We start from the raw sequence: 26,179 nt of genomic DNA on the forward strand, positions 1-26,179 counted from the left end.
CACACATCATACCCTATAACCTAACATTCGGTTAGCCTTCTTAATGGCTTCTGAACACTGTCGGTAAGTTGATAGTACCATTATGAAATCTAAATCCTTCTCACAAGGTGTACTTTCAATTTTCAGACCTCCCATTATGTATTCAAACCTAACATTTTTACTTCCTACATAAAATACTTTACATTTACTGATACTGCCCAAGGCTCTATGACGTCTAAGGCTGGAGTTATACTTCACGTGATGCAACGCATGCTGCAATGGACGCTCCTGCTACGCAAGCGTTGTAGTGTTCATACTTGCACGCGTACTTTTGTAAATCTGGAGGAATCCACCAGGTGGCAGTGCGAGATATTATCACGGTGAGAACATGTCCGGCTTCTCTGTGTTGTGAATTGCCTAGAACACCTATTAAATTCCAATGGCACCTTACCACTATATCTCTGAAAAGTATGTTTATTGATTAAATCCATCAATCCAGGGATGTGTCCATTCCAGCAAGCATTGGACACGAGTGAGAAACAGTCCCTTGACGAGGCCTCAGCTCATCACAAGGTAAATACAAGCACACACATACACTAGCATCATTTTAGCGGCACCAAATCCCCAAATCTGCATATCTTTGGAAAGAAACCAGAGCACAGTGTGGAATACAAGCAGGAAATACCAGCAACATAACTCCCTGCGTGACAGCAGTGCTATCGCTCCGCCATCGTGACACCCCCATGTGTGTAATTAATAGTATTCATTATTTAAACGAAATTATATGTAAAATGTAACATACACACTTTAATGCATTTCATCATGAAAGTGATATCAAGTATAAATCTAAAGATTCTAAATGTGCAGAGAGTTGGAATATCATACATTTAATTTGTTCTGTGTGGTGATCTATTGCTGCTTTCTGCTGCTGTCAGGTCCAAGAAGCTCGTAGCGATTAAAAACTGGGATGACGTTTACAGTTACAGTCGCATATTCCCAATCGTAATGACACGATACATTTTAAAAGTCTCACATACCATCTTGTGTGCCGTCTATTTTGTGATTAAAGTGGAAATTTCGGCTTTAATCTCGAAATGTCCACTTTAACCTTGTAAGTTTACTTTATTATTAAAGCAGACCACTGTAAACGTCATCCCGGTTTTTAATCGCTACGAGCTTCTTGGACCTGACAGCAGGTAAAGTAAAAAAATAAAAAATAGACGGCACAAAAGATGGTATGTGAGACTTTTAAAATGTATCGTGTCATTACGATCGGGAATATGCGACGCTTGAATATAAAAGCACCACGAATGCATCTGGATGTCGGCATTTTGCTTCACCACTTTGAACCATTCATCAAACAGCAAAGCCCGCACGTCGATCCCTGAAGGATCTCCATAGAGGCTTGCTGTCACATGTAGATAGTAAACAGAGACTCTGACGTCACGTTCCGACTTTTAGCACACTGCGCCTCCCGACTTTTTGCTGGTACTGCAACTCGCACGCGTCGCGTTAATTTCTGAGGACCTGCTCAGAGGACGCATGAAATGAACGCTGGGAACGCGTGGCAGCCATGATGCAGGCGCGTATGCGTTCTGAGCGTGAAGTATAAATCGGCCCTTAGTCCAGCTATAATGATTCAAAGAATTCCAGATTATGTTCCAATCCACCTATCTTGGCATCATCTGGAAGCTTAACCAGCTTACTTATATTCCTATCCAAATCATTGGTATATATTAAAAACAGCAGCGTCCCTAGCACTGACTCCTGAGGGACGCCACTTTTAACATCAGCTAGTTCTAATAGGGTCCCTCAAATGATAGCCCTCTACTTCCTGTGTCTGAGCAATTTTTCATCCATCTACAAACAATACCTTGAACTCCCACTTCTTTTAGTGTGATGCCCACCCTCTCATGTGGCACCTTATCAAATACTTTTTTAAAGTCAAAATAAATAATATTATAAGCTCCACTTTGATCATACTCTTTTGTTGCTCCCTCATAGAATTCCAACATATTAGTACCTGGACTGATGTGTTGCACAGGCAGAACTTTGGAGAAGGCTACCTTGTCAATTATCCTCCTTAACACTTTAAACCTGGATCACAGAACTAACAGACTACCCTTATGACCACTGCACCAACCTCACCCCTGGGCAAAACCCTATCAACAATTCCAGGGAGGTATCGCACCTGTGCACCTGGACGGCAACACACTCTGCAAGACTCTCTGTCTCTGGAGCAAACCTGCGATTCAATCCCTGTAATGACTGAGTTGCCAACTATCATCACCTCTCTCTTTCTAGAAACTGGAAATTAAGACAAGGATAGCTGAAGAATGAATGACATGCAATACCTGCATTAAGCATTTTTAAAAAGGGGACGAAATGCTATTCATCTCCAGCTCTAAAATTCATGTACTATATCATAAGCTACCTAGAATCTCTTTTTAAAGCAAACATGAATAATTTTCTCTTACGTAAAGGGCTACAAACTGACATAAGACATTCAGTTGTTCACATAGCTGGTGTACAATTTCCCTTGCAGTTTCAAGTTATTCCAAAACAATAATACAATTTAGTGTTCCTTAAGACAAACCATCTATGATCACTGGAGACATAATTTTCCACACTATGTATAAAAATTGTTGCAGTCCAGAATGGAGGCCTTGACCTCCACCCAAAGAAAAACATACCCTATACAAAGACATTTACCTGTCAAACTAATCTTTTAACTAAAAAAAGTTCTTGGAAACTGACAGTACCTATACGCCCATGGATTAAAACAACACAGAGAGATACGCTCCATGCATATCTTGTAATGGCTGCAGATAGTGAACCAGATGACTGAGTAATTTTCATAATTAAGAAACTAGCACTGGCTCTATTCAATAGAGTGAGAGAGGTCCATAGTTCAAATAAAAAGAAAAACCCTGAACATAATTAGCTCATTCAGACCAAGGTGGAAGACATGTTCTTTATTAATAATACACATTGAAAGCAAAGTAAAATGACAGATTTTCATTATTGCCAGGTGGGGTAGTAGAACAAATTAAAAGCCTTTTTATTATGATAACAGAACCACATTCTACCTTGCCACTGGTTTATTAACAAAATATAATTTCTTGGAAAGGATATAACTATTTGATCTTTAGTATGGTGGAGGTGATGCAAAAATCAGCAAAACAAGGGATATTTAATACAAATTTTGATTTGAGATCAAATATTTAACATGAATACAGAAGATGGGTATACATGATAGAAACCACAAATCAATTTCTATTCCCGTAAACATCTTAAAATGCCTGGAGATTGTTTACACAAGGAAGCTAAAAATATTTTACACACCAGGTCAGCATCTGTCTTGTTATCTAAGCTGATCACCAAGTCCTTCATCTTGCAGCTTGCAGGTGAAATTTGGACTTGCTAACTGGCACACCAAAGTATGTGTACTTTGGCAGTATTCCTTCCTCAATACTAGGTATTGTGCTGGTTCCCTACTGTACTCCTTGTGTGTCCAAACACAGCTCTAACACCGTTATTAAATTTGCTGGTGATACCAACATAACAAGCATTGTCATTAACAATGATGAGATAGCTTACAAGTTCAAGTCAAGTTAGGGAGCATGCACTGGTACAGTGTGTTGCCGCACCCACCACATGACGAAACAACTTAGGATCCCGGTTGGCAACTCCCCAGGCAGACACGCGGTCAAGTCCAACCTTCCGAAAATGACCCCCTATCTGCTGCTGGCACGTAATCTGCTGTTACGTGGGCGATCCCTTGAGGATCCTAAGAGCTGGATCACCCTCAATGAAATGTGCCACATGGCCATAGTGCCATAACTGATGCTCTCTCACAATGCTGGTAATGTGCCTCATTCAGGACTCCATGAGCAACCGCTCATTCGACACAAAGTCAAACCAACAGTACCCATGGATTTTCCAGTCTTTGTCTCAGGTCACTGGATAGTGTCCATGTCTCACAAACTTATAGCAAAACAGGAAGCACCAGGACTCTAAAGACTTGGACCTTCGTCCTTTTGTATAGATATTGGGAGAGCCACACATCCCTTTCCGGTGACCTCATGACCCCCATACTTTCCCAATCTGTCTACTGACTTCATAGGAAGAGTCACCAGAGACATGAATGTCACTGCCAAGGTAAGTAAACCTCTCGAAAAGGTCGACACTCTCTTCACAAATAGACACACTGCTAATTTATGTGCCCAAGAGGTCATTAAAGGCCTGGATCTTGGTTTTTATCCAGGACACTAGCAAGCCCAGACACTCAGACTTCTTGCTCAGTCTCTCAAGCGCCCCAATCAGAGTCTCCATTGACTCTGCGAAGATTACAGCATCGTCAGTAAAGTCAAGATCCGTGAATCTTTCTTCACCAACAGATTCCCACAGCCGCTGGACCCCACGACCTTGCCCAACACCCAGTCCATACAAGCATTGAACAGAGTAGGAGCAAGAACACACCCCTGATGAACTAGGAAAAAAACAGAGGTTCTGTCTCCACTTTGCACAGCACTCACAGTACCAGTGTACAGGTTGCTCATGATATCCAATCCAGCAATCTCAAAAGGATCCCGCAAACCCTCAGGATGTCCCACAAGGCAGCTCGATCAATTGAGTCGAACACTTTATGAAAATTGACAAAGGCTACAAAGAAACTACTGACATTCGTGTTTGCACTCCATGAGAACCCTTAGTGCCAGGATGTGGTCAATGGTAGACTTGTTAGGCATAAAACCAGACTGTTCCAGTTGCTGGTAGGTGAGCAAGTGATCACGGATCCTATTAATAGCTTACAGAAAACTGATTTTCCTTTTGACACAATGGTACCAGGAAAAAAGTGTCTTCATTAACGTAATGAAACAAAATGAGCTGGTCAGTCTTCAGTTAGTAGGAGTCTGACCACACTCACATCTATAGCTGCAAGGATTCAGTGGAGAGAGTTACTAGAGTTACATTTTGTGGTGTCGCCATTACTGTAGACATGATCAAGGGTAGGCACATAGTTTGGCTATTACCAAGAAGGCTCAAAGATACTGTACCTTTAGTTGGTTGAATGTCTTATCTTTGTTCACCAGTCTCTGCTAGTGTACAATAGATTTGGTCCTCAGTGGCTGGAACTACACATGTTCATCTTAAAACCTCAAAGCACCACAGAGACCTCAGCCATTCTGTGCAGTTAGTTTTCTACCTTCTTCATTTTGACAAAGAGTACAGAACATTACTTTGGCTTCAGGGTAAGATTTAGATACTTGTTACAAGGCCACTGCGGGAATGTCTCTTAGATATATAATATGATGTTGCATTTCATGTTTGTTGTCTATTGTTGGCATTTTACTACCAAGACCAGCCTATGGAAGATAGGCAAATAAGAACTGCATTATGTACATATGACTATACATATGAACTACAGCTTAAATATACATTATAATTCATATTATACTTCCTGACTTTTCTTAACAAGTATGACCTTAATCCCAAATTGATGATGATTGTTGTCTTTTTCACTACACCTGCCATGTATTATTGAGCTGTAATCTTTACTCCATGACATCTTTGCTGGACAGGATCTAGAAAAATATTAGAATTAAACACATCTGTCTAGATGTCCCATACTGTTTGTTTAAACAGGAACCAGTAAAGAAGGAATTACTATGAAGTTACAGCTCTTGCACATTTTCTGCTCCGAGCTGCTTCCAAAAGCAGTTGGTTGTCTTGCACTTGGAGTGACTGTCCCTGTAAAACCTTTGTGTCTTACCGGTCCTATTCGTCTTGTTGTGTAATTCAACGGTAGGCCTCCCACGTACAACATTCCAACAACATCAAGGATGTCTGCTTTCTTAGGGCTAATTGTAGAGTTAATATATCGACCATCAACTGTAAGACTGCCTCGTTGCTTATCCCGATATACTCTAATCTGTTAAAAGAGCACAAAGTAATTGAATGAATCATACACAAGGTCAAAAATCCACATCATAGAAAAAATTATTTATTAATAATGGTGTAAAACATTGAAAACAAAAGAAAAATTACATTACTCCTTAAAGTTAAGTCAATATTGTGTGAAGTCCCATTTAAAAAGAAGGAAGTTTTGAATTAGATTGTACTGTTAATTAGAATATTTAAGCAGTGTATATTTTAGGGATGGTGAAAATGTATGATGGTCTTGTAAGGGCAGTATCTTAGCCTTCAAATCTCTCCCAATTAAGTGCAGAATGACCAGATTTATGCTTAGAAACACACAGACAAAAGCATAAAGGGAAGAACAGAGCTGGATTTCTTTTCTATGGTTAATTAAGAAATTACAAGTTCCTCTTCCCTTTCTTAATCTCCAAATACGTGTATCTGCAATGCAATAGCAAAAATGGATGTTAGGCAAAGCCTTTCCAAATCAACTTTGCCTTAGGTCCATGAAAAACTCATTTCTTTTTACACATAGCCTTTTGGTACTACTGTGTAAGTTGATATACAGAGTTATTTACAGGAAAATAGTATAATCTTATACAAATTAACTTTGGATCAAGAAACTTTACAAAATGTCTGTAATGCATTTAGTGCATATGGAAGAGATGAGCAGGGATCATTCATAAAAATAACCACATCAACTGCATAAAGTGATCTTTTCATTCACTTTCCTAATTTCATGGCTGTTTGGCTGTTTGCTCCTATAGATGGTAAGGGTTTTAATAGCCATAGGAAATAAGACATGACAGAGTCTGGTTTCACATTATGAAATCAGAAATTACTGTATATTACTGATATTTATATCAGCTGAAGCTTTTATCTGGGGTATAATAGTATAATCCGAACACATAGTGGGTCTGTGGTGAAGTGCATTAAGGACAATAGCAAGGGTTGCCAGATGTGCGTTTTTCATACCAAATTGGGCTATTTTTGAAAGCAATTTGCAGGTAAACATTTTTATTTTGTCAATGTGCAAGTTTTTGGGCTCTTTTTAAAGGTCATTTGCTGCAGCCCCAATGGCAAACCTCCAAGGGGACCTGAACAGCACCCCCAGGACTTCAATAGCAGAAACACACCTAGAAAGACACCTCACCACCCTTACTCTTACCTTGTTGGCAAAACTTTGAGGATGGAAAGACATCAACAGTGGGAATATTATGTCTACACTACAAACGCTCTCCCCGCCATCAACTGAGTCATTCATTGGGTTGGTCCACAGCAAAATTAGCTGGGTCTACAGCTGTCATTGGAATGGAAATATTTCCAGGATCTGGCAACTCTGTCCATGGCCATACGCAGGTTTTTCAGTGCAACTTTTACTCTATGTGTGCATGTTTGGCTGAGGAACAGGGCAGACACGGGGTGTTCAGAGGAGCGACAAACTGATTGTTTAATTAGGTCAGCAAGGAAGACATACATGTGGAACAGTGTGCTTCCAACACTCAAAGGGGCTGAAGAGGTTCACACCTGCTGAGTGACTTTAGGTAGCCGAAGTGACCTGTTACTCTAGAGGGCACTCGTGTAAGGCTGAGGAGTGGTATGGGGAGTCATTGGAGTGATGCTCGGCATGTGATTTTAATGAGTGGGTGTGTATGTTGTGAGAACGTCACCTCTGGCTGCAAGATCACATCTGGGGTAAGAAGAGGACACATCAGTTTTTAGAGGTGGCTGTGTTGTGGCTTATCTGTGTTTTAAAGATTTCTTCTTTTGAGTCATTTAAACTGGTTTTAAATGATTTTTTATTGGGATTATTTATTAATTTACTGAAGGAGTCACGGTGGCGCAGTGGTAGCACTGCTGCCTCGCAATAAGGAGATCTGGGTTCGCTTCCCAGGTCCTCCCTGAGTGGAGTTTGCATGTTGTTCCTGTGTCTGTGTGAGTTTCCTCCGAGTGCTCCGGTTTCCTCCCACAGTCCAAAGACATGCAGGTTAGGTGCATTGGCGATCCTAAATTGTCCCTAGTGTGTGCTTGGGGTGAATGTGTGTGTGTGCCCTGCTGTGGGCTGGCACCCTGCCCGGGGTTTGTTTGCTGCCCTGTGTTGGCTGGGATTGGCTCCAGCAGACCCCTGTGACCCTGTGTTTGGATTTAGAGGGTTGGATAATGGATGAATGGATGGATGAAGAAGGAGTGCACTTTTTGTCACTTTGGGGACCCCTGACTTTGTCTTGGTTGTAATAAAGCTCAAATCTCTTTTTACCTAACTCTTGCCCAGCACATCCTTGGTCTATGATTATCAGTGGTTCCGGGTTCAATTACCTAAGAACATGGAACCAACCCAAACTGTCAAAGGGTCCAAATGCAAATGCGTTATGTAGTGAATAAGTATTCCCACTGAGTTTCTGCATCAAACAATAGTCTGAGCTCTGCTTCGGTGTATATATTAAGTTTGATCATTTTTGAAGATTTGATGGTAATTGTCTGCCTTCAACAATCGCAACAGAAGGAAATATTTTCTCTATTCTGTTTGTAACAACGTTGGCAAAAATATTAATAGTATTGTTTAATACATTAAGAAATGGACCTGTATGATGTAAATTTTAAAAGGTGTTTAATTTTCTTGGGTAAAACAGAAATGTACACCTGGCACAGTTTGTTAGGTGGTAGCCTCCTTTTCTGACTTTGACAGGAGTCAGGAAACTTTAAAAATTATTTTTTCCTTCCATAAATTTTTGGTACATGCTGATCTCTTGGACCCAATGCACACCCTACAGGTTTGTCATTTTTACATGGCATAACACTTTCTGACTTAACATTGAGCATTTCTTATATAATTCTGCTGAATAGCCATTTAGATCTGCAGTCTAATAGTATCTGGGAAAGTGTTAAAGGTTCATCCAGCTCATCTACAGTATGTATGATTCCTGGAGCCATGGTATCAATGCTTTATAATAATGAATATAATGAATATATAAAAGTTGTGGCAGAAGGCCGGGGCCCATGCCCGGTCGGGACGCCCTTTTGACAGTGGATCCAGGGGAGCAGTCATGGGATGCACACTACGTTCCCCGGAACACTTGTTGGTAGCCTCCCCAGGTTGCATCGGGGCCAATAGTTTGGAACACCGGAGCTCATTCCTGTTGGGCTCCTTGGCCACCGCCAGGGGGAGCTGCATGGCCTAACAAGCCCATCTGGGCAGGAACACAGCTACACCTGGAGGTGCAGCCGGAAGTAGGTCAACGAGTACCTGCAGCACTCCTGGGTGGGCCATAAAAGGGGCCAACAGTCACCACTCAGGGTGGCAGAATCGGGAGGAGGAAGACGAAGGGTGTTTTGCGGTGGTGTTTTGCTTTGTGCTTTTGTGTGCTTTGGGAAGATGTGCACATCAGCTGAAGAAAATAAATCTTTTTGTTCCACTTTTACGTGCCTCCATTGTCAATCTGTGTCGGGTCGACGCCTATATGGCACCTTTGCCAGAAAGTACAATTTCTGTGTGTTTATTTCTAAAAAAATAAAAATACTTTTATAATCAATTAAAAGAAATTGGTTCTTATAATCATATCTAAAAATAAATTAACTAATAATAAATTATTATATTTACCTCTAATTGTGTTTTGGTTTAATAATATTACATTTTATTTTGTGAAAATCTGGGCATAAATTTTAGTATTGTTTTACTTTTTGTTTTCTTCTTTTGAATTAGTTTCACATGTTTGTTTTATGTTTACTATTGTCACTTTGTCATTGATGGAAATTATCTCTTTTCTCTTGTTTGCTAGTTAATTTACTTTGTGAGGTGAGTTGTTCATTAGCTTAAATCAATCAGGTGGTGAGGTCATTTGGGCCACAGTTATTCAGGGATATGCAAGACATCTGCTGCCACAGCCACATTTCTGTAGCATTAGTTGCTTCTGCAACTGTGTTTTTCCTCTCCTCTTATACATTTAGTTTGTGTTTGTTAAGTTTGTGGGCTGTTGAACTTTTTAACTTTTGTATCTTGTGTTAGTATTAGTGTTTGATCTAAGGATTCTGAGTATTTTGGATTGTGAGTTGTTTTTTTCAATTATTTTGAATTACTGTATTTTTCCTGTTTATTGTCATCCTTTCTTCCATTAGGTAATATTTATTACTTTTATATTTTGAAATTTGGGGGTTTCAATCTTTAAATTAAAGCTGAGTTGGTAAAGGTATACTGCCCATTTGTCAATAACTCACAACACAGGAATGCAGCAACATATACCTATATTAAAAATTACAACACACACCATATGACATGTTAACAAAATTAAATAAACCTTTACTTTGTAAAGGCACCTCATTTGAAAGATGACAGACCTTTTTTCCCATGAAAACCTATCATACCAATAGACTTTAATCAATAAAATAATGTATATATTATAAGTGTTAATGAACAAAATATGAATATACTAATAAATACACATGTTTAGAAGGTTACTTTGTGAAATTTAATATGTATTTCTTATTTACAGCTTTTATGGTGACTTACAGAAATATTAAACTTTCAAATGTAACTAAACAACATTGGGTATGTCTGGTGGTATTCTTATAAAAGCAAAAATATACTGAATGCCTGCGTTATGGGAGTGGATGACACAGAGAAGCCAATTTAAACAATAATGAAGAATTCAAGTTAACAGTATGGCAAGCAAAAAACACTCTAAAATGTGCCCATGCCCTGGACACCAATCAACCTAACTGTAGATAGTCGTAAAATTATAAACAGAAGGTACCTCAGCTATGTTCTGTTTTTGAATGGTGGGCTACCAGCCACTTTGGCCTCTGTGCCAAGTAGTCAACATACCTTTGCCTTTATAAACGTAATAAAGAATTACCAAGGGCTTTACAATAATGTTTTCTTCATAAATACTTTTGAGTCTATTTATAATACAAATAGTCCTACCTTGTGCCACTGGCCATCATTGATGATCCGGGAAACTGATGTACTTGTATTTCCACTTCCAAGGTCATAACTCAAATGAGCAATACCCTCCTTTATCTGAACTGTTGCAAAATCTGCATGGTTGATTCTTGCCATGTAAAATACCAGACCTGAAGCAGCTTCTGTCCTAATTTCAAACTCAATTATTAACCTGTAATAAAACAGAGTGAAATATTTGTATGTAATAGTAAATGTCATACAGAACAAGTGTGAAGTTGTCAAGAACAAATCCATTCTTCAGCAAAGCCAAAATGAAAATGTCCTTTATAACACACATGTAGCTCTTAGCTCCCGTGTAGTAGTTTCTCTCAAACGACTGATCTGAAAGGAGTTTTTTCTTTTTCTTTTTTGTGATGAGATGGTTATTGATTCTCTGTCTTAAATAGAATTTAAGGCTAGGGAACTTTTTTTCAATTCCAAAGTGGAAAACTATATGTATGAGTAATATAGATCTCCCACAAAAACATCTAACAAAAATAAAGGAACAGTCACCTCTCAATCCTCCTGTCAGTACATACTGTATATTATAGATGCACCATTAAAGACTTGTCAGGACTCCATTGTGATGCATCCACTTAGACATTAGTTGTAAGGACACAAGCACTGCAAAATGCTTAAATAATGCCCTCAACTTGAAACATAACACTGTACTTAAAAAAAATCAGATTTGGACATCTGCCTGGGTGACGAAAACCCAAACTTTTTTATGAATTCTTCTAAAAAGAGCCTGATGTCAGAGATCAAAAATGGTTATTCATTAGAAAGTATTTGTTCATAAAGATAATATTAGGTATAAAAAGAAAATTATAAAACAATGTAGTGAACATGGTAAATTGGAAATCTTCACATCTGGACTTGGCGAATTTTTAAACAATTAGGTGAATAAAGACTAAGAAGCTCCATTAAAATGACAAAGGAATTGACCAGGTCCAGAGTAGTCCATGTCTGATTAAAACTTAGAGGTCTGGCTACATTACACAATGTGTTGTGGTGGAAGAGCTAAATTATGACAAAGCCAGAGAAGAGGCAAAGGATTTCTTGTAGGCTCTAAAATGCATGAAATACATGTATTATAACCTGCAAATATACATGAAGTAGTAAGCGTGATGTGCTGAGAGAATTGCCCAATTCAAAAACGGAAGTCACTTTAACACGCTCACTCACTCACACACACACACACACAGACACACACAAGACAGGCTACACCTTACACAAGATCACACAATTTGTGAACTCTGCATAAAACAATGTTATTTGTATCCTGAATCCTGCTAATGTGGAGTACACTATTATACACACCCAGCACACTACAATGACAGCTGCTACACACAAGATTTAACTTTCCAAAATAACTACCAAGTCACCTTGTTTTAATAAGTTTAGTAAAGTGAAAGGCCACGATCTCTGTGCAAATTGACTTCTTACATAAATATTCTTAGATGGGTTATGTGTTCATTTTGTTAGCTCAAAATGAAGGACTTGGTCTCACTCTTATTGCAGGAGTTCAGGAAGAGACAAATAGCATAAGCCAGTGGATGGAAAGTGAGGAAACAGCAGTTAGCAGCATCATCACTTGAATTAAAGGTTGTGAATTAGCTGGGAGACAGACATGATGTAGGTAGCTACAAATACAGTACATACAACTTATTTTAAAAAACACAAAATCATTGATCTATAACAGTTCTTTTTATACAGGCAGTATGTACAGTACTTTAAGATGGGTATTTTTCAAGTCAGTTATTTCTTCACAAACACAGTGTATATGCATGTGAAACTGTGTTTAAATGGTAAGCACTTTCTACAAATTTAAAAAAAATATCTTTCCCACATTGGCCCTATTACAAGGGAGGTTATGGGGCACTGAGGAAAAGCTTAAACATTTACCAAATACATCAGTTTTTCAAGCCAAGACAGTAGACAAGTATTGATCCAAGCCTTTTTTGTTTCTGACATATTTTTATGACAACATAAGGGATCTGAATATAATAATTTTATTGCATATTCCTGGTACTATTTTTCTCATTTTCTTTTCATTGTTGTTAGTTCTCACATAAATATGGAAGTAAATCAAAACAAAACTCACCACGTGGCATGAAAGGTTTACTGTGATTTGCTCTTTTGAGATGAAAGCATCCCCACAGAGTAAAAGGTTGTGGAGCAGACTAAGACTAAGACTAAGTGCTGAGCTCTTCTTCTCTTAAAATGGCTGACTCTTATATATTGGTACTTTTATGTTAAATAAAATTACATGTATAAACTATTTTACAACGTGTGTGCAATTGCATGATGCAGATTAGTATTTGACAACTGGCTTGGCTTGAAGAAAAAACATACTGTATTTGGTAAATTTTTAAGCTTTTCCTCTGTGCCGCATAGCTTGCAATGTAAAGCACCAATACGGAAAAGACATTCTTTTAAATGTATAAAAAGCACTTAACTATAGAAAACAACTTTGTGTGGTAAATGTATACAGTGTATACCATGTTAGAGATATAACTTCGACCTGAAAACTACTGAACTTATCCTTTAATCAGTTATGAGGGCAAATGCACAGAACTCCTTCTGCTTTCCTACTTGGTGATCAGTTGAATGTGTCTTACACACACACACACACACACACATACACGCACACACACACACATGCACACACGCACACAGACATACACGTGCACACACACACATGTGCACACACATACGCACAAATGCACCTACCTGCTCTTGACCATGGTATCATTAAATTCCATAGCAATGTGACTGTTTCTGGACAGACCAAACTGAATTGCATCCTGCAGAGTAACTGGCTCGGGTCCAGCAGCACAAGAAATCTGTAAGCGATTGATAGTGACATTTGTTAATAAATCATTTAAGTGTTTTTGCTTTACTGTCACATTCTAACAATGGCAATATGTGTTTATTATTTTCATGTAAAATAAAATTCATCTCAGATTAATTTGTGCTCAGCTCCACATGCATTTACCCAGGTAAAAGATAATGCAAAGCAGGAACCACCACTAAACAGGTGAACAGTTTGAGTCATGAATTTGGAGACTCCAATTTACTTCAAAGCGTGTCTTTGGACTGTAAGAGGATAGATGAGACTCTTTGACCAAACTCATGTGAATCTTAGGAGAATATACTGTATAAACTTCATGCAGAAGCCAGTTTTTACCACAATTAAATCAAAGTAGTGTAAGTTGCAGGGCTACATGAAATGTCACACTGCTACCAAAATATTTGTAAAGGAGGCCCAGTTCTACCCATTTGATCGCAGCACTTGTCAATGAATAATCAGCCTCCAAAACGCAGAAGTGGTAGGCTACTATATGACTGTTTTGGGTCAGACCTTATTGAGTGATTCTTCTTCTAATTCTTCTCATCCTTCTCTTACTCTTTTGCCTGCACATGCTTCAATGAGTACTGATCCTCTGCTCTTCTCTTTTAACTGGGCATGGGTGGGGGGGGTTTAGTGCAGAGAGAGGACATCATTAGGGCATTTGATTATTGCAGCTTACCCATATTTATTGTAATTTTGACACATATTCATTTTTAGGTTTTTGTTTTGAATAAAACGTTGATCATAGAAAGTATAAATGACAAGAAAAGACTAGTGTATATGTTGTAATGGAATAAGAAAACAGCATTCAGAAGCAATAACTGAAGGATATAGAAGGTAACAAACCAAAAGACGATTAAAGAAACTTGGCTAAAAGTAGAGATGCCAGAGGGGTTCAGAGAGGAATGGTTTTTAAGAGATGGGGAAGAAGGATTTTGGACAGGATCTACAGAGCTATGAATATAAGAGAAGTGTTGAGGAATGAGGATGAACAAAGATCTGGAGTACCTGTGTGGAGAACCTGAGATATTGGCACAAACAAAGAGAAAAAGATTATGGTGAGGAGAAAATGCTCAAAAAATGCCACAGAGGTGAATTTAAGAATAATAGAGGTTTAGAGGTAGAGAGGGAGAATAGAAAACAAAGAAACAGCAAAGTGTTGCCCTAGGGCCAGTGGTTTATTCAGAATTGCTCAAAAATGTTTCTATTCTTCATTCAAAGAAAGGTCTACCTAAACTGATTATTGCAATAATTTGATTTGGAGGCACAGTGACCACTGCCCGCTTTGTCACATGGTAGGTCTTGAGCCCCAGGGTGGATTCTGGATTGGTTTGCTTCCTTTTTGAAGTTGGCAAGCCCTCTTTCTGTTTTCATGGAATTTCTTCTGAGGACTCCTTATTCTTACAGTCCAAAGACATCTTGTTAGATTATGTACTCCACACAATAGCTGCATAATGCATTTGGTCCCAGTTCCCAATGTGTGACTAGTGTTCCAAATGCAATGGGTTCCTGTTATTTAACTGATTATTGATGTTTAGGATGTTTGGATTTGAATGCCAAAAAGTTAAGGCTATTGTACATATGTCCAGCTTTTTTCAGATTTAGGTGTTTTTTTTTTAATAATTTATTTATAATTTAATTAGCACTTAGTGTTTTTACTCAATTAGGGTTGCTGTGCACCAAGAAAAAGAAAGGAAATGAGCATGTTGCAATTGTGAAAATATACCTGTGTGTTCAAAACTATTCCAAAAGGGTTTTAAGTAAAAAAAATAATTACCCTTATATTTTATAACTAATCTTATGTTGCTTCTTCTGTTAGCTGTATTTTTTTTCACTGTTACTGCTATATAGATTTTGATATGTGTATTTGGACTAAACCATCCTATTCACTACAAAACATATTGAAGTAACATTCATAAATATGTAAGATAAACAATAGTTAATACCAAAAGGAAAAAAGTGTACTTTGTAGAATAAGGCTGTGTGAACCCTTGATTACCAGAAAGAACAGTATTAAAATAAGTCAACTCAACACATTAGGTGACCATTACAGGAATACAGAAGTTAAGAGGTGAGCTTAGAAAAAGGGGGGCTCACTCATAAAGAAGTTATTCACTTCATAAAGTATCTACTGAACACAGAAGCAGATTATGTTCAACATCAAATCAAATAGTGTCATGCACAAAGATAATAACCATAAAACACTCAAAAAGCATTTGAACTATTTCTCAAATGCTGCAACACAAATGATAAGGAGCGGCATGTTATTTGATTATTTTGTGCTATTTGCTAAATTTTGAAATTATACTTTAAAACAGATTTTAGCCAATTTCTTTTCTAAAGTAGCAATGCAGTATGTGTCTCATTCATAATTATTTGAGTTACATAATTGATTAAGAGCATTTAATTAGAGAATGCCTGCAATTTTTTCCAAATGGTTTGTAAAGAAAAACTGAATGCTAGCAACACAACACCATAGTATTTAAGAAAATGATGTCCTGTTTTAAGATATTAGTGTTAGTAATTTTATATCACACTTTACATGAAAAAGAAAATAGGAGTATTAGAATGTGAGAGGAAGAAAATCCACAGAAGGCAGAAACTCATGAGATGAACGGTACCGGTGTGAAGTGATGAGCAGTGGCAATGCTGGCACTCCTGAATTCAGCTACAATGGAATCCTACAAAGCAGCAAAGTGAGGCAAAGCATGGTTAGACACACAACACTTGCTGTAAGCAGCTGGGTTTTGCTTTCATCAAAGAACAAAACACAACACATAGAGTACATTGTTGATAAACAGGACCTTTCACATGGCTTCAGTCCGATCAATGCTCACATTTGTAAGCTTACCTTAAACTAAAAAATACCTTTTAGATTTTTATACAACTACATTTCAAATATGTTATTTTATGTAAAACAAATTTTTATTAGACTTATATAAACATGCATGTGGAGCATCACAGAAAGCACATAAATATGTTGAGGCATTATATTTTGTTATTAGCATGGTTCATTATTATATAGCTAGATCATACTTTATTTGTCCCAAGTGGAAATAGCATTTGCAGAATTTCAAGAAATATAGAATAATAGAAATATTATAACAGCAAGAACAGCAGCAACCCCCTTCAAACACCCACAAGAATTACAAAAAACAGAAGAAAAAATGAACTTATCCAAACAGGTGTCAATTTTATTCAACACTCAAAGATGTCATTTAATGTATATATAAAAAGCTATAAGTTCAAAATGCTGCCTAGGATGACTGGGTACTTTCAGCACCTCTGCCATTATACCTGTCTTAATTTGCTTACTGGTTAGCTGACACACTATGATTGCAGGAATTCAGGCAATTGTTTGTCTGTTTCAGACACAGAACTCCCTGTTTAGCCCAGCAGATTTTACACTAAAAACATGCACATGCATACATGTATATAATATGTGATATTAGTGGTTCAGTCAAAATACAAGCAAAGATATGACAACTAAATATAGATATGACAAATTTCTGTAGCAATTACTTCCATTAAATATTTTAATTACTGAAATGTATGCTTCATGAATCACATATTATTTTATCAGATTTTGCATAAAAAATAATGTGTATCAGCTGCTCAAAGCACATAATATATATACTATATCTCAGTGATTACATTGCCCTGTGATCTGCCAGGAAACTCTAATTATATTCTTTAGGGTGCCACGATGCCTCTCTTTAAAGAATTTGTGGTAAACAGTTGTAGATTTTTCTACCAGCATACACTTACCATTCACACTGCCACAGTTAACAACTTGGCATCGAAATATTTAATATGTATTGATGCATACCATTACACATATACACTATACACTTCAACTTCTTGACCAAGGAAGTGAATAGAAAACATCACGTCCACTGCATATGTCACTCCCAGCTGGGTAAAGGAGCACCACCCACCATGATGTCTATACATATATATATATGTAGTGATAGATGGCCAGCCGTTCATCCTGGCCAATACCCCCACGCCGCCAGGTGGAGCCCTCCCTGCAGCATGGAGAGGCCCCGAATGCTAGCAGGGAATTATGGACGTTGGAGTTTTCCTTTACAGCCCTGCTGGATACCATGGGGGCCGATAGAAGGCGCTGCAGGGAGGAGCACTGACTATTTTCCTTACACCCCGGAAGTACGTCTGAGTCACATGGAAAATGAAGTGCTTCCGGGGTGAAGAAAAGGACTTTTTATCTTACCTGGAAGTGATAGGAGATCACATGGACTGGGGATTGGAACACTTCCGGGTCAGGGAATATAAAAGGACTGTGGGAGCTCCCAGACGGGTGGAAGCGTGGCAACGCGTCTGGGAGTAGAGGATTGTTTATTGTATTTGTGATTAGTGAATTTAATGAGTATTGTGAAGAGGAGGGTGCTTTGTGCACTGTTGTGTATAAATAAAGTCTACTTTTGGACTTTTATCTGGGTTCAAGGGAGTGACAACGCCCCCTATCTGTCACTATATATATATATATATATATATATATATACTAGCAAAATACCACTTTGCAGCGGCGAAGTACTGCCTTAAAATTTTTATTAAGAAGAAAATTAAACCTTTTTAAACTGAGGGAAAATATACCAATAATTATTTGTTAAGGATCTCTTTGTATGCCACGTTGTCAGTTCGGCCCTCCAGTTGTAATATGACCAAGCTGTAGCTGTGCACTGAGCTTACTCTTGAGCATGCAACGTACAGTTGGCCATGTGAACAGTAATCTTGTTTCAAATCTCACAGCTTGGATTGCTGCTGTCATAATCAGTTTGAGTTTCATGGTTTGTTTCAATTACGACAGTATTTGTAGGACTTGTGTTGAAGAGACATTCGCATCTGTCAAGCGTTGTAAGTATACAACCAGTTTCATTGATAACTTCACATCCAGCTTTTGAGAGTTTAAACATTTCTAAACATCAAAGTGTCCACTACTGAAATCGTCAACTGTGAATCTAAGATGTTTAAGAGGCATTGGCGGTTGTCCAAAGGTGTAAAATATTTGGCCATTTCAGTACACTTGAAGGCGACAACTGAACAATTCAGCGGCAGCCATCAACTCACATGCAGATGCATAGGTGAAGGGCTTAAGCATTTCACTCTTATAGTGCTCCTGTGTAGTATAATTATCTCCTGTACTGTCATCAGTCCACACCTTGAACCTGTCCCAGTCATTCAATACATAAGACACAATGTTCCTCCGGATATCAAGAGTGAGCCTGATATGGCCGTGCAATATGTAACAAAGAGAATGGAAAAGGCAGGTGCCATCTCTGGGCATGGAAACCACTCGGTAAGTGACAGTTCTTTGATCGATGGTGATCACCTCGATAGACATGTTAATGGGGTATGCGGTTGGAATGATAAAGGAAATGGGTACCTGAACAATGTAAAGTAAGTCTAAAATACTTACACAATAACTATAATCGTAATAAATGAACAATAAAACAGCAGAGAAGCCGTGGATTAAATAAAAAGGCTGTAGTTATCAGCAGGGAGACGTGAATACCGTGGCGAAGCAAGGAAGGGAATGCAGAGACTGGAGCGACAGACGGCCTTATATAGGCAGACAGTCAACAACGTGGGAGGCGTTGGGATGGGGGACCCAACGCCGCTTCACAAGGAGACAGAGCTGCAGGCTATGGACGTATATATGTACGTAAGTAGGATTCAGCTAGCATTGGGAACCCGCATACCAAATTTCTTGAAGATGGGCCCATAAGTAACAAAGACCGTTGAAAAGTTCAATATGGTGGCCGACAGTGGCATCATACCACCGAAATAAGTACCAAATTTCAGCCTTCTACCTACACAGGAAGTTGGAGAATTATTGACATTGGAAAGTTCAATATGGCTGCTGACAGTGGTGTCACACCACTGAAATAAGTACGTACATTGGTTTCGGTTAGCACAGGGAAGCCGCCTACCAAATTTCGTGAAGATGGGGCCATGAATAAGAAAGTTCAACATGGTGGACGTTGTTGACCGGTACACGTAGAATTTCTAAATGAAACCTGCTTAACTTTTGTAAGTAAGCTGTAAGGAATGAGCCTGCCAAATTTCAGCCTTCTACCTACACGGGAAGTTGGAGAATTAGTGATGTTTGGAAAATTCAATATGGCGGCCGACATTGGCGTCATACTACCGAAATAAGTACGTACATCGGTTTTGGCTAGAACAGGGAAGCCACCTACCAAATTTCGTGAAGATGGGGTCAGCCTTCTACCTACACGGGAAGTTGGAAAATTAGTGACGTTGGAAAGTTCAATATGGCGGCCGATAGTGGCGTCATACCATCGAAAGAAGTACATACATCGGTTTCGGTTCGCGCAAGTAAGCCGCCTACCAAATTTCGTGAAGATGGGGCCATAAATAAGAAAGTTCAACATGGCAGACGTTATTGACCGTTATGACCGTTACGTGTAGAGTTTTGAAATAAAACCTGCTTAACTTTTGTAGGTAAGCTGTAAGGAATGAGCCTGCCAATTTTCAGCCTTCTACCTACACAGGAAGTTGGAGAATTAGTGATGAGTCAGTGAGTCAGTGAGGGCTTTGCCTTTTATTAGTATAGATATACAGGTATATACCTGATGCTGAGCTGATGGTTCTTCTCTCTCTCTCGCATGCGTGTCTCTCTCTCCTTATCTCTCTCGCTCGCGCACGCTTCTCTCTCTCTCTTTTTCTCTCTCTTCTCTTGAGGGCAATCGTCTCCTATTCTCTGTCTGCATGTCCGCGATTATTTTTGAATAGCTTATACGGTGAACTGCTACAGCGCTGGGAGACTTTGATTGATTTTGGACACTCTTCCGTATGTCGTACCGTTGGGTGGAATCCCACAAGAGTTTAGAAACTCACTCACATAAGCCATGATTCTTTTTAAAGGTAAAGTGCAGGTTAATTTGTTTTATGTATTTTTACTTTATATTTTGTATTAATCATTTTTATATGAATAGTTTTGGGTTGTGGAATGAATCATCTGAGTATCCATTATTTCTTATGGGGAAATTCACTTCGATATACGAGTGCTTTGAACTGCGAGCACGTTTCCGGAAGGAATTATGCTCGCAAACCGAGGTTCCACTGTGTATATATATATATATATATTGCTCAAAAAAATTAAAAATGAAAGGAACACTTTGAAAAAAACATCAGACTTCAATGGGAAAAAAATCATGCTGGATATCCATACTGATATGGACTGGGTGATGTGTTAGGAATAAAAGGATGCCACATTGATTGATGGAAATGAAAACTATCAGCCTACAGAGGGCTGAATTCAAAGACATCCCAAAAATCAAAGTGAAAAAATGATGCAGCAGGCTAGTCCATTTTGCCGAAATTTCATTGCAGAAACTCAAAATCGTACTCAGTAGTTTGTATGGCCCCCACCTGCTTGTAGCCATGCCTGGTCTGGGTATGCTCCTAATATGACGATGTATGGTGTCCTGGGGGATCTACTCCCAGATCTGGACCAGGGTATCACTGGACGATCTGAGGTGCAACCTGGCGGCGTTGGATAGACATAATGTCCCAGAGTTGTTCTATTGGATTTAGGTCAGACGAGCGTCGGGGCCACTCAATGGTATCAATTCCTTCATGCTCCAGGAACTGCCTGCATACTCTCGCCACATGAGGCCGGGCACTGTCATGCACCAGGAGGAACCCAGGACCCACTGTACCAGCATAAGTCTGACAAAGGGTCCTAGGATTATATCCTGATACCTAATGGCAGTCAAGGTGCCGTTGTCTAGCCTGTAGCGGTCTGTGCATCCCTCCATGGATATGCCTCCCCAGACCATCACTGACCCACCACCAAACCGGTCATTCTGAATGATTTTACAGGCAGCATAACATTCTCCACGGCTTCCGCAGACCTTTTCACACCTGTCACATGTGTTCAGGGTGAACCTGCTCTCATCTGTGAAATGCACAGGGTGCCAGTGGTGGTGGACCTGCCAATTCTGGTATTCTATGGCAAATGGCAATCGATTTCCTTGGTGCCGGGCAGTGAGCACAGGGCCCACTAGAGGATGTCGGGCCGTCAGGCCACCCTCATGGAGTCTGTTTCTGATTGTCTGGTCAGAGACATTCATACCAATAGCCTGCTGGAGGTCATTTTGTAGGGCTCTGACAGTGCTCATCCTGTTCCTCCTTGCACAAAGGAGCAGATACTGATCCTGCTGAAGGGTTAAGGACCTTCTACGGCCCTGTCCTGCTCTTGCAGAGTAACTGTCTGTCTTCTGAAATCTCCTCCATGCACCTGAGACTATGCTGAGAGAAGCAGCAAACCTTCTGTCAATGGCATGTATTGATGTGCCATCCTGGAGAAGTTGGACAACCTGTGCAATGTCTGCAGAGACCTGGTATCGCCTCATGCTACCAGTATTGACACTGACCGTAGCCAAATGCAAAACTAGTCAAAAAATAACAGAAACAGTGTGATGATCTAGGCAATGTTCTGCCGAGAATCCTCAGGTCCTGGTATTCATATACATGTTACTTGGACACATACGATCTACCTAAAGAATGTTGCAGACCACTTACACCCCTTCATAATATATATAAGGTACACACACACACACACCTACATACATTTATGGTATATACATTTCCTGCTTTTTATACAAAGGAAAGAAAGCCTTTCCCAAGCAGGAATTACAAATGATTCTTAAATATTTTACTGCAAAATGTAAATGCACAAGAAAGAAATAAAACAAAACCTGTCAAAATGTACTGTATGTCCTGCAAAACACTGAAACTAAAATATGCAGTTTGCACAAGTATTCACATTCAAGCCATCCAACCATTTCCTGAATCACTTGTCAGCTGCTCACAGACTGGCCATTTAGGAGCAAAAATTATATACAACTTTTGGTAAATGAGGCCTTCTCTTTTATGTAACAGGCCATAGTTTCAGTCTTGCACAAAAGGACACGTTTACTTCCATGTCTCTAACCAGTAATAACTGTAACAATGACAACACTGTCTGTATCACATATAACACAAATAGTGAAAGTTCTGTAATAATTCCTCTTTCTTAACATTTCAGCTATTTGTCAAGCTGTATTTCATGGAGCAGTAAAAGTGAAACTGTCTACAAGAAATTCAAAAAAATCATGCAAAGATGTATATTTGTTTTACAATGTTATCTCAAAACAAGTGGATTTTTAATTTTTTACATTGTTAACTGTCACTTTATAATTAACTGTATTTGTCCGATAAATACGCTCAACAGGTAAGTCTAGTAGAAATATACTCTTAACTATATCCATTTCTACTCAATCCAATTCAGTGTTGTGACAAAGAAAGCTTTATATTTTTAAAATCAACTCTTTATGCAACATAAATAGTCTGCAGGAAATCACACAAAGTCTCAGTTAAAACTGAACACCAAATAAGAACCAGTCCTGGACAGGATGCCAGGTACCTTTCATAGATGTATCTGCACCTCCAACAACTGGGCCAGACATTGAGTAAAAATTAACTTGTCGTTCATCAATGGAGAAAACAATAATCGCCAAAGAAAGTCAGAGAAAAACAAGAAGAACATGCAAACTTCACACAGAGGCTGGGCATCAACATGATATCTAAATGTCAGTGCAAATGTGCTATGTCACACTAAACATGCAGTTAAGCTATATAACTTATAATTTGCTCATCTCTTTCCCTGCAGGTGTAGTTTTTGTTTTTTCCCTTCTAATGTATTTGTGATGAACCAAACAATTCTTGTGAAACTGAACTTGAAAATTTGGTGTAATGTTTCCAAAAAAAAAAACAAAACAAAAAAAAAAATAATAAATTGCACTTCACTGTGCCATTCACTCAAGGTAAAGCATGTAGTTCCTGTACAAAAGCGTTTACTTAGCTTAATTTCACATGTGATTGCCTGTTCTATAGTATTTAAATAAAGATCTCTAGTGATAAAAAAAATGACATGGCTCATTTCTTGTTACATGTAGACGTTTTGTTGCACCACCAGACATGTTTGAGTAGTGTGATCCCCACTTTGTCAATTATAATGACACTCTTGGTAATCACCATCCTAAAGATGCATTGGAGATAAAAAAGAAAGTCCATGGCACTCAGCAGGGGTCAAGAGCTTCATGAAAAGCTATCCATGTACAGTAGTGAGATTTTCCTGTGCAGAAAAGTAATTGCACAATAGGGCATTTTGGTGTATCTGGTGTATCTTTGTGTAGAAAAATAAACACTGCACCTCTGGAAGGCACACATAGAATAGAGTATATGACAGCTTTTATATACTGTACAGACTTTAAGCAAACTTTTATTTGAATACGTGGGAGCACAAAAACAAAATGGCATATAGAATTCTAGAACACTGTATCATTTTACTAATGATCTACATTACTACATCTAGTTTTGAAAAACAAAGGTGTAAACAATAGTGTACGTTTTCAGAATCGGAGCACAAATATGTTATTGTTATTTTTCTCCTCAATAAATGGAAACTGATCAGCCTAAAATTAAAGCCACTGTCTATTTCAATTAAAATCAGTTTCTGGAGTGTTTTGGCAGCCACTGGTTTCTTTTGCAGCTTTAAATTCGGGTCTAATCATTCTACTAAAGTTAAGTCTTTGCTTAAGTCATACTTCTTAATTCTTTATTCGTAAAATAGGTGTATTATACTATGTTGCTAATGTAAAATGTGCTTCTTGATCGTTATTTTACAACAGACCGCTGTATTTTGTACCAGCTTCTTTATTGCATGTTTTAATTCTGAAGGTCTTCACAGAGAACCCAGTTTTGTCTTTGTGTAATTTGTTTTATTTTTCCCCTGTCTGTGTGCTCTATTTATTCTCAGAAATCCCAAAGCCATTTGTATTAAGATTATTAATAATGCTAAACTGGCTATAGTGTGAATGAGTATTGGTTGTGTGCATCAGTGTGCCCTGTGATAAACTGGCACTGCGCCCACTGCAGGTTGGGTAAAGGATGAACTTCTTCTATATGCATAGTAGGTCTTTTTGTGAGACTATGTCTTAAGACTCACTACATTACACTTTCTTTCTGTATTAATAAACTGAAATTAACACCCTGATTTACAGTGTGACATAATGCATAATAAAGAATATACATTTCTACTCAAAACAGAATATATTGATGCGTCCACAGCAACTTTCCAATCGTAAAGATAGAAATTGTTTAAAGTTATTCACAACATACAGGTTTATTTATTTTTTTCCATTTGTCTATTTTTTTAATCTGTTTAATATTACATGGGTGCTGGGATTTGAAGCGCATCTCAGCTGCAGTAGATGCAACACAGATTGCAATCTTGCCAGGGTACCAGTCCAACAAAAGGGCACAGTTATAAACATGCCCTCCTTCAATTTTTTGCAAATAGCCTTAAATGTAGAATAACTATAAAAAATCCATTAGTGTATGTGGGGAAAACATGCAAACTATAGACAGACAAGGTATAAATGTGACCACTTTAGTCGATGGCAAAATCAGATAATTGATGTTAATTCAAATGCCTTTTTTTTGCAAGAACATTCTTTTTTTTGAAGGCCCTGATAACTGTTATTCTCTCCAACTTGTCCTTGCCATTAGTTTCAAAAGTGCTGCCTTAGTAAGAAATGAAGCATCCTATGTGACAGATGATCAAGTCAAGTGGTAAGCATGAAGTAGCTTTCTAAAAGTTTCACATTAGCTGCTTTTCTGGCCACACTTATCTTGCTATTTTGCACCTTATAGGCAGAGCCTGCTTATCTCTTTCTATTGACAAAAGATCCCTAGTACTACCAGTAATAAAATATTTTTTCACACATTTCTTCCACCGGTGAATTGCAATGAATGAAATCTACTCCCAGTTTCCCTTTTGTTGCTATGGTTGCAGTTCTTGGCTCTGTCTTTGGTCTCCCTCTGAATTAATCTCTTGGCTGCAACCTAGCTCCTTATGTATTATGAGTTAATTAAAAAATACATTTTGTTTTCTTAAGTCGGTGTGCCATTTGGCACCCACACTAACAGGTTTTTATTTCAACAAGCACTGCAAAAAATCAGCAACCAGTTTAAAGAAAATACTTACTGAAGCTGAAGGTGTTACTTGCTGGTCGATGGGGGTGGATGGGGTGAGAATATGTTGGGGTTGGATCTCCTCTGGGACCTGGGTGACTGTCTCCTCTGAGACTGGTATAAAGAGCGGAGTCAGACTGACACATTGTCCAATTTCTGCATTCTCAAATGACACTGGCTGGGCAAAGTCCATAGGGCTATAATTAAACAAAGTTAAATGTTGAACCTCAGCACTGAAGTCTGCAAAATATCTTGAACCAATTGGCTTCAGATTGTATGCTTACAACAGATAATGAAAACCCTTTAAAGGCATTTGTCCTGCCTGAGATGAGGAAGTATACACTTCAAGTATATGGACTACAGAACTTAAAGATTTGCGCTACAGTTTATTGACTGTAATTTCAAAGGTCTAATTTTTTGAAATT

General features: G+C 38.5%; 1 protein-coding gene across 8 annotated transcripts in view; it reads right to left on the reverse strand.

Annotated features, from left to right (window-relative positions):
• Positions 1-26,179, reverse strand: part of lama2 (laminin, alpha 2) — an 852,572-nt gene that overhangs the window by 13,140 nt on the left and 813,253 nt on the right. For 7 of the 8 annotated variants that reach the window (XM_039747473.1, XM_039747472.1, XM_039747479.1 and 4 more), the window contains 5 exons: positions 25,768-25,951; positions 16,313-16,372; positions 13,571-13,683; positions 10,820-11,009; positions 5,756-5,914 (listed from right to left, as the gene is read on the reverse strand). In XM_039747473.1, coding sequence (XP_039603407.1) covers positions 5,756-5,914; positions 10,820-11,009; positions 13,571-13,683; positions 16,313-16,372; positions 25,768-25,951 — 706 coding nt within the window. The remainder of the gene's footprint in view (positions 1-5,755; positions 5,915-10,819; positions 11,010-13,570; positions 13,684-16,312; positions 16,373-25,767; positions 25,952-26,179) is intronic. The other variant, XM_039747474.1, reaches the window with a different exon arrangement.

The sequence above is a fragment of the Polypterus senegalus genome, chromosome 3, assembly GCF_016835505.1.
Source record: "Polypterus senegalus isolate Bchr_013 chromosome 3, ASM1683550v1, whole genome shotgun sequence".
Taxonomy (NCBI): domain Eukaryota; kingdom Metazoa; phylum Chordata; class Cladistia; order Polypteriformes; family Polypteridae; genus Polypterus; species Polypterus senegalus.